Below are 15,072 nucleotides of genomic sequence, written 5' to 3'. Positions count from 1 at the left end.
CTAAAACCGAGAATATCATCAGTTCTGCAAGAGATTTCAATGATCGCGAAGATTTAGAAGCCCGATCCTTCACAGAACAAGAAATTAAAGCCATGCAGATAAGTCGAATTCTGCCAAACACGAGGAAAAATACCAATTGCATAGGAATATGGTGACACTTCGAGATCAGTACAAAAGATTGGATTTTAACTTTTTTGATAAGCAAGGTACATTTGCTAATGTCCGCACAGAACAATTCATTAACTTCGCGAGGTATTGACATCCACTGACAGACAAACACAAGAACAGCCATTAAATGAAGACGAGTTGGAGTTCTCAAGTTTGTAGTGTAGAAAATGCCAATGGATTAATTTATACTAGTAATATATTTGGATTACGTGCCGTGGATGAGCATAAACCGCGACAAAATGTAAAAGTTTTTAGTGTTGAAAATGCCAAGAGATTAATTTATAATAGTAAAATATTTGGATTATGTGCTGCGGATGAGCATAAGCCGCGACAAAATGTAAAAGTGCGACAAAATGTGAAAGTGCGACTAGATATCAAAATGTAAAGAAATGTGAGACAAAATGTAAGAATATGACTAATATGACACACATTCGAAAAGTGCTGATGAGACAGTTGAAAATGATGACTCTTTTACCATAACATGTTCAAAACGGGTTGTAGATGTTCAAATAAATATGTAAATCATGATTTTGTTATTTTTGTCCCTTTTCAACTGATACACGGCCACTTTCAACTGATACACGGCCACTTTTCAAAAGTGGCCGTGTATCGGTGTATACCCTCCCATTTTCATCAAAGAGTCGAGAAAAAGTATGGGTATAATATGTGTTAATTAGTATATTAATTGTTTTGATTAATTGAAGTTAGTTAAACCCCAACGTACTTCACTAAAAATGTTGTTTTTTTATTCTAGCATTTGAAATATATTTACGAAAGTTAACATTGCATAATGTACTTAACATATGTTTTAACAGATGTTTTTTCGGGGTATTGGTATTTGAACTTTTGACCGATATACAAAAAATACCATGGATCTATTTAAATACGTCAATAATATCTGCATCGCTTCCATCCTTATAGATTTTCCATTAATTATTTTTTTTCATTAAGTGTTTATTTTATATATCTATTTTTTTATTTTTAAATTATTTTGATTTATTTTAAGTTGGTGAAATCATTTACCGATTATTTGTAGGCAGTTTTTAATTTGGTGGAAAGTTTGCTTCTGTAGTCAATTGTTTGAATTTGGAACAATATTTTATCTGATGAAAGTTTTATATTTAATGAAAGGTTTTAATAAAATGTGGATGTATGATGAATCTGTTCCAATATTTGAATTATGAAAAAAATATAACCAATATGTTCTGTATAAAAATGGGTTTTATTTTCGTAACACAGTATTTTAGATATGATTTATATATTATAGCGGTGGTCACTGTTATCTTGTACGGATTTATGACATGTTTTAGCTATCAAATTGCAGCACACATGTTTATAACCATTCCATGTAATTTAATATCTTTGAGAACTGATATTCAAATTATGAAAATAGTATGACCAATATGTTCTGTATATAAATGGGATTTATTTTCGTGACACAGTATTTTAGATATGATTTATATATTATAGCGGTGGTCACTGTTATCTTGTACGGATTTGTGACATGTTTTAGCTATCAAATTGCAGCACACATATTTATAACCATTCCACGTAATTTAATATCTATAAGAACTGATATTTGAATTATGAAAATAGTATGACCAATATCTTCTGCGAAGAAAATTTGGTGACTATTTTTTAAAATTTAACACCAGTCTGTTAGTTGTGACATATGTTTTAATCATCAAATTAAAAGTCAAGCCCCTTTGAAGTCAAATCTTGAGAACCAAAGAATATGTCTTTGGTATAGGAAAGTTTGGTTTGTTTTTTATAACCAGTGTCTTGGCTGTGTCAGATGGTTTAGCTATCAAATTACAAGGAAACGACACGTAGATGTCATTTGATATTCGTGAGAACCAAAGAATATGTCTTTGGCGTGGGAAAGTTTGGCATGTGTTTTAAAGCCAGTGGCTTAGTTGTGCCAGATGATTGTATCAAATTACAAGGCAACACCACTTAGGAGTCATCTGATATTCTTGAGAATTGAAGAATGTGTCTTTTTGCGTGGGAAAGTTTGAAAAGCGTTTTAAATACCCGTGCCTTTGCTGTGCCAGATGTTTTAAATGTTTTCAAATTGTTTGCTTTATTTTGGGACAATAAATGATTTATTTCGCCATTTATTAATTTAATTAAAGTATTTATTTAAAAAAATAAATGGAAACCACCATTACAGACACTCCATTGGCTTCCAGTTCGAACGAGGGTCCAATTTAAAAGCCCTGTGAATGGTTTAATTCGATTTATTCTGACACCTTACCTGAGTATTTAAAAGAACTCCTTGATTTCTATACTCCCCGGCGATCCAAATTTTATAATAATACAAATGATATACATCACGTTTGCATGAAATATCTGAATTAGAGTATCTGTCATCGTAATTTGTGGTAAAAAATTCATATTTATAAAATATCATTAAAGCTAGATCATTTTAACCATTTACATGAAAGGTCTATCAACAGTTGTCTTTTTTAACAACAAAATGAGATGACTTTAAAATGCATACCTATATTTTAACACTATTGACCATTATGACATGGGTATTTTTTTTTAATAAAGTCAAACCTCTTAGACACTTATGAGACAACAGTGGTAATTATCAAAGCCAATAATTCTGCTATACATGTAAACTTAAAGTAGCTAAGTCTCTAACTCATTATCTTCTAAAACCTTCGACATAGAAAACACGAAATATTTGTCAATTTTAATCAACATTGGTGTTGTGATCTTACCGGGAAAAGATAGGCTTCTGATATCCAATATTTAAGACAAAATAAACTTTTTACGATTGGTACACGAATCGTGTACCATAATGCGTTTCAGCGCAATTTGTAACAAACGACCCGAGGAACGAGGTTAGACATATTCAACAAGTCATGTCAAACGGTGACCCCCATATTCTCATCTTGAGAGCATGCGCAATAAATGCTATCGGTGTAGACTGGCATAAACAGTCGCTAGAGATTGCCATTCGATTGAGACTTCTGTCGTATTTCTCCGAACATAACTGCTTTGAAATTAGAGTAAAAACCGAAACGATTGAATGTAAATCAGTTTATTTACATTCATATTACATTATTATATGCGTTCCGACCCACTTGTGTCAATTTGTAGGTACAAAATATTAGCGATTTAGCTCCTTTAAATCTGAAAAATGTGATTGACGAGAGTTTTGCTTTTCACAGTAACGGAAACGGTACAGCAATCTCGTCCAGAGTAGTGATCGATCATAGAATTTGTATCTGACAGGAATCAATGTCCACGACTAAATCACAAAAATATACAGGTAGACAAATCTACCACAATGATTGGTTTTATCTTTTGTAGTCACCGCTGTAGGTTGCTTGATCTAGTAGCATTTTTTTTCAATTTCAATTCTGTAATAAGACGGTTGAAAGTGCGATTGACACTTAGTCTGTGTCGCTTCACTAGTAACAGTGTGCAGATTCGGAGGTATAAAAGAAACCTAACACAATATATACTTTCAAAGATATCTTTATATTATTCTATACATTACAGTCACAAAAATATAAATCAACAAATATACACAGAAAGAAGTCGTTAAACTGTTACAACAAAAATTAAATTTAAAATAATATATTTCGAAAACATCAAAAGTGATACTGAGTCTGAGTACAGAATGGCAAAGTGTTTAGGGGTTTTTTGGGGGTTTTTTTTTGTTTCTTTTTTTTGTGTGTGGTTACTTTGTTTTCATCACACTGTCATAAAATTAGTCACCAAATCTTCTCTGCAGAAGATATTTTCTTCAATTCTCAAAGATATTAAATTACATGGAATGGTTATAAACATGTGTGCTGCAATTTGATAGCTAAAACATGTCATATAACTCCGTACAATATAACAGTGACCACCGCTATAATATATAAATCATATCTAAAATACTGTGTTACGAAAATAAAACCCATTTATATACAGAACATATTGGTTATATTTTTTTCATAATTCAAATATTGGGACAGATTTATCATACCACCACATTTTATTAAAACCTTTCATTAAATATAAAACGTTCATCAGATAAAATATTGTTCCAAATTCAAACAGTTGACTACAGAAGCAAGCTTTCCACCAAATTAAAAACTGCCTACAAATAATCGGTAAATGATTTCACCAAATTAAAATAAATCAAAATAATTTATATATATATATATATATATATATAAAATAAACACTTAATGAAAAAAAAATAATTAATGAAAAATCTATAAGGATGGAAGCGATACAGATGTTATTGGCGTATTTAAATAGATCCGTAAATAATTTTACCAATTTAAAATAAATCAAAATAAAAATTTAAAAAAAAACAAATAAAAAATAAATATTGAAAAAAAAATTAATGAAAAAATTAATTATTGAAAAAACATTAATTAAAAAAACATTAATTAAAAAAAGACATTAATTAATGAGAAAAAAAAATTGAATTATTTATAATTCATGAAAAAGAATTCATGAAAAAAAGTAATTAGATTATGAATAATGAAGTAGAATATAAATAATTAACTTAATTATAGATAATCAAATAACAAAACTAAATGAACAAATACAATTAACTATAGAATTGATTGGAAGGGATTTTAGGACATGCGTTGGTCTTTGGGGCGGGGCGACAACGAAAAAGACGCGGGGCATGACAACGCGGGCTCATGCACGGTACAAATAAAACATTTCGCGATCCCCCACACAATTCAAACCCATATTCATATGAAAAAGTACAACCGATGACCTCTATCAACCATTCAAATTACGTAGTTGTCACATGATCATTTGTAAATCGCCTAAAGTACCGCAGCCAAATACCTCAGGGGGCCGCAGCCAAATACCTCAGGGGGTCGCAGCCAAATACCCCAGGGGGCCGCATCCTCGGGGTGCCGCAATAGCCTCAGGGTACCTCCTACACTACTGACAATTGGTTACCGCTCCGAGGAAGGTCATTTGTGATCTGTGTTGCATTGTATGGATGCTTGAGACGGTAAATTGTGGTTATGTCTATGTTGAAATGATGGGCAACTTCTTGCACAGACTCCCCAGCTTCCAAACGTCCGATAGCCTGGTTTTACTGAATTTCAGTTAAGCGTGTCATTGTTTAACAATGAGTGATAGGCTTAATATTGGCCACACTTTTATACCAACTGAAAGTTCGTGACAATTTGTGCATGTTCGATTTCACAAGAAATGTGTGCATGGTGCCCACACATTCATTGAAATGTTGTGTTCTGGCGATTCATTAATTCGATGCGACCTTACACTGGACTTCCCAAAAACAATCAAAAATGTTCCTAAAACCACCAGGCTGCTCTACATGTTACAATTTATATCAATTTATGGCTCTGAGTTTTTTGCCTATTTGTATAAAACAAAACTTGCGTTTCTTTTGCGTGTGAGTTATTTTGTTAAAGGTGGATTATGTAAGAGCTAAATCTACCTATTAAAGGTTTTATAGACATTTATTCAGATGACGAGCCTATAATAAGCGCTCTAGACCATGGGATGGCACAGATGTAAACGATTGCCATTTAATGATTTTATTTAAAAATCAAGAAGGAGGCTGGGTCTCGATTAACAAATAACGTTGCTACGATAATAAAAAATCTATGTCAAAACTTCAAACAGTGATAACGACACTCAGAAAAAGTAATTTGAATGAAATTTTCAATATATTAAATTTGAATTATCTATTTTGAAACTATTATAGCAAGAACGGCCAGCTCTTTATCTAAATCTTACATAATGCATCTTTAATACATAGTAGACTGGAGAATATTAAAATATTATAATCAACATATTAAACAATGTATATTTTTATCATTGTTCATTGCTCCCAATTTGGGCTGCCAATAGTCTCTAAAACTATGCAATAGCCTTGACCAATGCGGACACTTTTTTTTTTAAAACTGAGCTTTTGTCAGCATGTCTGTGACATACTAAATCATTTAAATTGGTAAATGAAGCATTGGGGCAATGAGAGGATGAGCCCTATTGATTTTCCCTGTTCACCGTATATCACTTGCAAAATGTAGGTGAATCTTGCATGGCCACTGCTTTTTCTGATTTTAACACTAGGCCTACATAGGTACAGCATTAAAAAAATAACAGCCGTAAACATACACCAGATTTTAAGCAAATTTGATAGATTATTTAATTATCTGCATGTGTTTATGGTACTGTTTTTATGTCGTATAGGGTTTTCCATGTGCTTCTGGATCAAAATGTGTTACAGAAGAAACTTATATTTGTGGGAACACGTGGTCGCCATGTGACAGACCTGTATGTAAACCAGGTAAGTACTAGAAGCGGGTCGTAATTTTTTAGGAAACAAACTTGGCAACCACTTTGCCAGCCATTTTGTCAGCCATTTTGTTGTAATGTTTATCATTTATCTACAGTCTGGGTGTAGATATGCCACACACCAAGGATAATCGTCCAGACTTTATTCCTGGAGTTTGCTGTCCGTAATTGAAATCCCTCAACACAGCCTATACAATTGGGTAATGGTTTAATTAGATGTTCTTCAGGTCTATAGGTCTCAAAGTATTTTAATAATATTAAAATATGATTTCCGTAACAGAAACAATGATTTATCCATAAAAAACCCCACCTTTTTAGGTATGAAAATAGTAATTATTATGGATTTCTTTTCTTATAAACTTTTTTTAAAAATATTTTTATAAAAGAAAAATTGTTGAAATTTGTAATCATAATTGATTATTTAGTATAAACAGTATCAGATTCTTATTAATGTACTAATAAAATAACGCTTATTTGACTAATAAATTATGTTAATATTTTTATAGTGTTTAAGCATTGACTGTTTAGAATTTAGAATTTGATAAAGGTTAAACGATTGGAGGCCGAGATCGCGTAGCAAAATTTTTATAAAGATTTCCAGGAATAAATGTTTGAGCTGTAGAATTATTTGCCGCTGTGGGGAGATTCTAGTGCCCATGAAATATTCATTCGCATGGAATAGGCCAGGAAATTCAGAGGGCTATTATACTCATTCCACAAAGCAGAATCCACAAAATTTCCACTTTTGAATGCAATATTTATTAACAATAATTGATGTTGATATTTATTCACGGTAATTTCCGTTAATTTTTTGATATTTTTTTAAACAGTAACAAAACCTAGTAAATGTCCGAATGAATTACTGGCTAACGTAAAGTATCTGATCAACATGTACAGAAATATATATGAATCTTGTGATACAACCTGTATCAATGACGCTGAATGTCCAGATGATTTGAAATGTTGCCCAGGGTGTGGTATGAAATGTGTCAAACCTTTAGGTAAGATTCTTCATAGAACTTGAATTTAAAAAAAAAACTAGAGGATGTTTGATAGAACTTTCTGGAATACAATGCGAACATGCTAGCATTCTGATCTACAAAGCATGCACACACTGAATGAGACAATATCCTATCCCTATTTGCCATGTTTGATAAATTCTGTCATTGACAATTAAGCAATCCATTCACATCACGTCATGTAAAGTGTCCCTAGTTGTTCGGAAATACAAATGAAAGTGTGGTTAATCAGTGTACACATTGCACGTAAACTAGCCCTTATCAGTTAAAATAGAGAAGAGTAGGCGAAAACACCGCTGTCCGAGCAAAATTCTCCTACCTTGCATCACACACGTAACCATAGAAATGAGCATTATCACAAGCCTGTTGCAAAATTTCCAAAGTTTATTCCATTCAATTCTAATTGCCATGATTTAATATTTTGTAGAAAAGAAAACTTGTTTAAGCCACCATAAACAGGTTATGCATCAAATTGATCTGTATAAGAATCTGACCATGATGTTAAGTAACAGCTCCATTTCCAGTCAAATACAATCCGAGTATCCTAACATGCTCGATGCAGGATATCATTGGATGAAAAATATGACGATGCTATGGAAACCACATTGTAGTGAAGCCGGTGAATATCTTCGAGAACAGTGTTATTATAATATGTCGGGTAATGCTGATGAACCAATGAAATGTTTTTGTGTTGATCATAATGGTGGTATGATTGATGACACACACAATGATGTTACAAATACTACATATTCTCTCTTTACTTGTTCAGGTAAACATATACTTTGCTTCGGAAATGCTTCCCTTTTCATGCTTTGTGTTTATCAATAGCCTCCCTTGTTTTCATTTTAAGTGAAGTATGTGTCACTGCATGCTCAAGAATATAAAATCATTAACCATTACTTTGTTTACATTTCTGTTTTCTATCATGGAGAAATAGGATGCCGCGGTAAATAATAATTATAATGAATAATAATAATAATTTTAGTAAAAACAATAGTTAATCGTTTACCATCAACATTTTACCCGATTTCAAAGTTTGACATTTTTTTCAAACAAAAGGTTGCCACGCAAGATACGCCCACATTTTTCAAGATATGGACAGAGAAAAAGCTCAAAAAAAGAAACAATGTTTTGTACAACAAGGGGACATATCCAGGAAGTTACGGTCCGATATGCGTGAATATATAGGACCTAGATCTTCGGTATATAAACATATTTTTTAGTTTAGTCAAAATCAGATAATAATTGTGACCTCTAGAGGTCCCGAAACCTTGGTATTACATACTCTTACTATATTTGCGTACAAGGAGTGAGCGGCCATTCTGTTGGGCAGTAATTTCTTTCCGATTTTTACGAAATTCAAACTCAACCATCATTATGCATTATGGTGTAATGGTGATATATTTAAATGTTTTATTTTATTTCGAATAAAAACCGCCAAGGGTCCATTTGCCAGACCCTCCAATCTGCACCGGGGACACAAGGAACCACGAGGAACTGTCTCGGTCAATACCGGTAACGAACGTTCTGGTTTGCGAGGCAGCGGTTTTACTCGCTGAGCCACCACGGCTCTTTTGAAAAAATAAAAGTAAGATTAGATTTTCAAAAAAGCTCAAATATTCTTAACAACACCTGAAAATCTTTGAAGATTGACTTACATTTTCAAATTGGTGGCACTTCCGGTGAAATTTAACTTTATGAGATTACTCTAAAAAGTTGATAAACTCCTATTGACAAACATTTTTAAATAAGGCAAAATTAAAGAAGTAAAAAATCTGACTTCATCTTCAAAGGGGAGATAATCAAGAAAAAAAATGTTGACACTTTTGCCTTAATATATTCTGTAATATATTCTGAATGTTTCAAGTCAAAATCTTCAAAAATAAAAAAAGTTACGTTCAGAATTTTCACTCTTTTCACTTTTGATCTTTAAATTAGGCCATTTGCATGCATCGTAGAGGCCACAATGTCCCAAGATAAAAGTTGAGAATTACAAACAGCTACAAATTGGTGAAAACCGCATTCAAATTTGTTGAAAAACAAAAGAATTTCCTACGATGTCTAATATTGGTTTATTTTCGTCGATGACGCCACTTCCTACAAACATTCACCTTTTGAACTTTGGATAGTATAGAGTTTTATCCTGTAGAACATGGTTTTTTTTCCAAAGAATGCGAGGAAAAAATTAATAATAATAATTTGAACAAAAACAATAGTTTTTATACTACATAGTATAAAAACTAAAAAAAAAACCAAAAAACAATCCGTAGTATTATAAAAACTAATAATGTCAGAATAAATATAGAATAAAGTTTTGAATTAAGAATAATTAATTTAACGGATGAAAGAAGAGTGATATTCTTGAAAAGTTGGGAAAACATGTGATTAACGGAAATACCTTACTTTGAAGAAAGTAAAGGTTTCATTTTTGAGACTAATGGTAGCTGAAATTAGACCAATAGAAATCCAAGATGGGGAAATGGTCTACCAATTTACCAAATTGAGGATTCCTGGGATGTAATTTGAGGAAGTTATAACTGGTTACCAAAGACGAATTGCAGAATTTAAAGTGAAAACTGAACTTTATAAATATTAAGTGCAGTGTTATAATGTTTTAAAATTAGGACACTTGAAGAAAATCAAAGAAGATTTACATTAGTTATGTTTTTCTGTGTTTAGTTAAAGAGAATTATCGTAGGACTGTGAAACACAATGATGAACTTTTTGAGAGGCGTTGCATGCGATTTTGATTTTTGATTTTGTCGGGTTTTTTTTTAAATTTCTTTGTTCTGTTTATTCTTTGAGTTTTATTTCCTTAGGCAGAAGCGATTTGTTAGTCATATGTAATAATGAATGTTAATCATATAGTAATCTTATATATTTGCATGATGCATGCATAATTATATAATTATATGGTTTAGCAAATATACTCAACGACAAAAGAAACGCAAATGTTTTTATAACTAATGGCACGTGTGTAGTTTTGATTTCAATGTGATAATTTTGTACCACATGGTCGGGTAATTGTAAAATGTAAAATATAGGTCCATTGTTTTGGGGGAAAAACATAACTTCCTGTATGATGGATTACAATTGACTTTCTGTTGGTTATCCATTTTACGTACATTCGAACGATATTTTGTGAACGCTAAAACCATGTGCATATCTGGTTATCGTTGGGTATTAAACGCCGGTAAAAATATTCAATAAATCACTTCACGTAACGACGTTTGTAAGGATGGCTAGACTGTCACGTCAGCAGCAGGAACAGGCTATAGGCAGAATCCAGGCTGGACAGACCGCACGGGTGGTTGTTGAAAACTTTAACGTCTATATTAGCACTATCCACCGTCTGCTGAACCAATTAAACCTGACGAACTCAACTGATGATAGACAGCGTAGCGGTAGGCTGAGAGTAACTACCAACAGACAAGATCGCCTAATTTACATACAACATAGACAAAATCACTTCCACCAAGCACCGGAAACTGCCAGAAAGCACCATCGGCAAACGCAGATGACAGCGTACATTGAGGAGACAGTACTAACATTATGACACCAGCGACGATGCCTGCGATGGGCTAGAAGATATTGCCAATGGCTTCAACGACAATGGCAGAGTATTATTCACGGATGAATGTCGGTTTTGAGTGTCCACAGTAGATGGCAGGGTGGAGAAATGGCGTAGATGACAAGAGCGGTATGATGATAGAAATGTTTTGGAACATGATCCATGGGAGGGGGGGGGGCAAACATCATGGTACGGGTCGGTATTGGTTATATAATGAGACAGTAGGACCGTTGTCTTCCAAAATATTGGCCTGGTCGTGGAAAAAGTGTAACTGCAAAGGTTTACATCAACCAAGTCACTCAACTCTATTTGGTACCATTTGTTTAGACAGCAACAACAATGGACAATGCAGCAAGATAATGCAAGACCCCATGCTGCCAGGTTGACACAAGAATTTTTGGTATTGAACAACATCAATATGTTACTGTGGCCACCAACCAGTCCAGATATTAACCCCATAGAACACGGCCATTTTAAATTTACCCTTCTAAAATTTTTATTTACATATGTGTTTCGTTGGGTATAAATAGTTTTAAAAGGTCTCCTACCTGATAATTCGCATAAATCTTCAATAGGGGAGGAGTTGTTATAATGTTGGGTGATTTGTGCTATTATGCATAATCACTTTGGGCGAATATAAGATTTTTATGGCTTGGACATGAACAAGTTAGATATCAGTACACCAAACACCATGTGAATAATAATTGTAATAAGTTAATTTGGAAACACAGTTAATTTGTTTCCCAATACTGTGAGAATAACAGAATATAATAAGGTCCTGAAGTCAAGGCTAAGTTGTTATTATTCAAAACACCCATGGGGGGGGGGGGGGATTACCGTTACGTCATTAGGTGTGATTGACCAATCACTTAATTGAATAATTAATCGAAGTCTAGGCATATAAAACTTAAGATCTGTACTCATCAGAGGGGACATTATGTAGATTGTTTAGACGACCATTTGATGTCGTAGTAGTTTCCTGGGTCTAGCAACCCTGGTTAGACTTATACAGGAATAGGATGTAGAGAATGACTTTTATGTATACCATTGTTTAATAAACTTTAAACCTTTGTAATCAGGTGTCCGGCTTGACATTAATGTAGAAACGAAATTGTTGTACTGTTATTCCTAAAACCATATTGTTAGCTGCTGTAAATACACAACGTGAGAAGGCCTAGTCACTAAAAAATTACAATAATATACGCCACAGACAAATCTAGACAATCACAGACTAACAAGATCTGTGGCAGAGAATATATCGGACGTCGGATGTGGTAAATGATTTGAAGGCACCGCTTTAGATATCCGACCGACTGACGTGTATTGCTACAAATAACTGCTCCACGTACGCTAATAGTGTAAAAGTATGTAAATACCAAGTTGTGGACCCTCTAGATGTCACAATTTTAATCCGATTTTGATGAAATTTAAAATATATGTTTATATCCCAAAGATCTCGGGTCCTATTGATATTCACACATATTGGACCTTCACTTCATGGATTATAGCCCCTGATTGTACAAAAAATAATGACAGTTGAGTTAGAATTTCATGAAAATTGGACCAAAACTGTCCGACAAAATGGCAGCTCAACGTATCCAAATAGTGTAAAAATATGTAATACAAAGGTTGTGGACCTTCTAGAGTTCACAATTTTTATCTGATTTTGATGAAACGTAAAGTATATGTTTATATCCCAAAGATGTGTGTCCCTGTCGATACTTGCGCTTATCAGTCCATAACTTCCTTGTTTATGGCCCTTGATTGGCTTGTCTATCCATCTCTTGCAAAATGTGGGCGTATCTTGCTTGGCAACCGCTTGTTATCTAATTTTGACGAAACTTGAAATATGGGGTTTGGGTTCTTTCGATATTGACATGCATCGGACCGTAACTTCATGGATTATTTGCACGTATCAGACCATCACTTCTTGGATTATGGCCCTTGATTGTACGAAAAATCATCCTTCATTTTAGCTTGTTCTCTGTCCATCTGTTGCAAAATGTAGGCGTATCTTGCTTGGCAACCACTTGTGACGAAACTTGAACTATGTGCTCCTTTCGATATTGACATGTATTGGACGGTAACTTCACAGATAATAGCCTTTGATTATACAAAAGATCATGGTTTTAGCTTGTGGACAGTCTAAAGGTCACAATTTTTATCTGATGCGTGCACGTATCGGACCGTAACTGTCTGGATTATGACCCCTGATTGTATGAAAAATCAATCTTTTTTGTAGCTTGTTCTCTGTCCATCTCTTACAAAATTACATTTACATGGTTTATGACATTCACAGCAAAATCATTAAATATTATTATAATTTGCACGACAAAGAATATGCTTACACTTTCTACTATACCTACTATTACTTCTTATTTTACATAGTTTGGCTGTAATTTTGTTGATACTTTCAATTTATTTATTTTATTTATAGAGTTTAAACCCGGGGTGTGTCCAACTGAAGGACCAGGTAATACATCTTGTACACAAGACTATGATTGTAATGGTCAAGAAAAATGTTGTGGACGAGCGTGTCAATTACCCTCTCATAAACAACCAGGTAGATATTTAAATTCTTGTCAAATAAAAATAATTCAGGGTCAATATCTTTCGCTATATACGCTTTTTATACGCCCACATTTTCATGTGGACGTATATTGTCATCGCCCTTGTCCGTCTGGACGGTTTATCTCCCAAAGATCTCGGTTCCGTTGGGTATTAAAATGTACCGGGTTGTAACTTCATGGATTATAGCCCCTGATTGTAATAAAAATCACGTTCTCAGCCTGTGGACACTCTAGAGGACACAATTTTTATCCGATTTTGATGAAACTTAAAATACATGTTTATAACCCAACGATCTCGGTTCCTGTTTATATTTGCGCATATAAGACGGTAACGTCAAGGATTCTGATAGAACGAAAAATCATGTCTTTAGCGTGTGGTCCCTCTAGAGGTCACAATTTCTATACGATTTAAAATTCCGTTGGAATATATCACCGCATAACGATGGTTCGGTTCGAATTTCTTTAAAATAGCACCTAAACTGCAGAACAAATGGCCACTCACTGTACGAAAATAGTGTTAGAGTATGTAATATTGAGCTTGTGGACCCTCTGGAGGCACAATATTTATCCAATTTTGATGAAACTTAAAACACGTGTTTATATCCAAAGATCTTGGTTCCTTTCGATCTTCGCATATATTGGACCGTAAGTCCTTGAATTATGGCCCTTGATTGTACGAAAAAGTCGTGATTTTAGCTTGTCGACCCTCTAGGGGTCACAATTGTTATCCTCTTATAAAATTGGTTTAAATATATTATCGCGACAGTCTGATGATGATTGAGTTCGAATTTCGTAAAAATCGGACCGAAACGGCCCGACATAATGGCCACTGCTTGAACGCAAATAGTGTAAAAGTATGTAATATCAAGATTGTGGACCCACTAGAGATAACAATTTTTGTCCGATTTTGATGAAGCTTAAAATATGTTTATATCCTAAAGAAAGATCTCAGGTCCTTTGGATATTCGTACATATCAGACCATAAATTCCTAGATTATGGATCCTGATTGTACAAAAATCACATTTTTAGCTTGTGGATCCACTAGAGGTCACAATTTTTATTCGATTTTAAAATCTTCCTTGACCCCTGATTGTCCGGAAATCACAGCTTGTGGATCCTTTAGATATCGCATTATTTATCTGATTTTAAAAAAACATCTTGGATTATGGCCCCTGATTGTACGAAAAATCACATATCAGATTATAACTTCCTAGATTATGGCTCCAGATTGTACGAAAAATCACATTTTTAGCTTGTGGATGCACTAGAGATCACACTATTTATCCGATTTTAAAATATTCCATGACCCCTGATTGTACGACAATCACATTTTTAGCTTGTGGATCCTCTAGAGGTCACATTTTTTATCCGATTTTAAAAAAACATTGGATTATGGCCCCTGATTGTGCGAACAGGTACATTTTTAGCTTGTGGAACCTC

General features: G+C 33.6%; 1 protein-coding gene across 1 annotated transcript in view; it reads left to right on the top strand.

Annotated features, from left to right (window-relative positions):
• Positions 1–15,072, top strand: part of LOC126808776 (neurogenic locus Notch protein) — a 429,826-nt gene that overhangs the window by 238,867 nt on the left and 175,887 nt on the right. Inside the window, exons 33-36 of the mRNA XM_056102639.1 lie at positions 6,367–6,463; positions 7,302–7,472; positions 7,918–8,259; positions 13,499–13,624. Of these exons, the coding sequence (XP_055958614.1) occupies positions 6,367–6,463; positions 7,302–7,472; positions 7,918–8,259; positions 13,499–13,624 (736 nt within the window). The remainder of the gene's footprint in view (positions 1–6,366; positions 6,464–7,301; positions 7,473–7,917; positions 8,260–13,498; positions 13,625–15,072) is intronic.

This window comes from Patella vulgata, chromosome 1 (assembly GCF_932274485.2).
Source record: "Patella vulgata chromosome 1, xgPatVulg1.2, whole genome shotgun sequence".
NCBI lineage: Eukaryota > Metazoa > Mollusca > Gastropoda > Patellidae > Patella > Patella vulgata.
The sequence above is the reverse complement of the archived record's forward strand: the minus strand, read 5'-3'. Positions and strand labels throughout refer to the sequence as shown.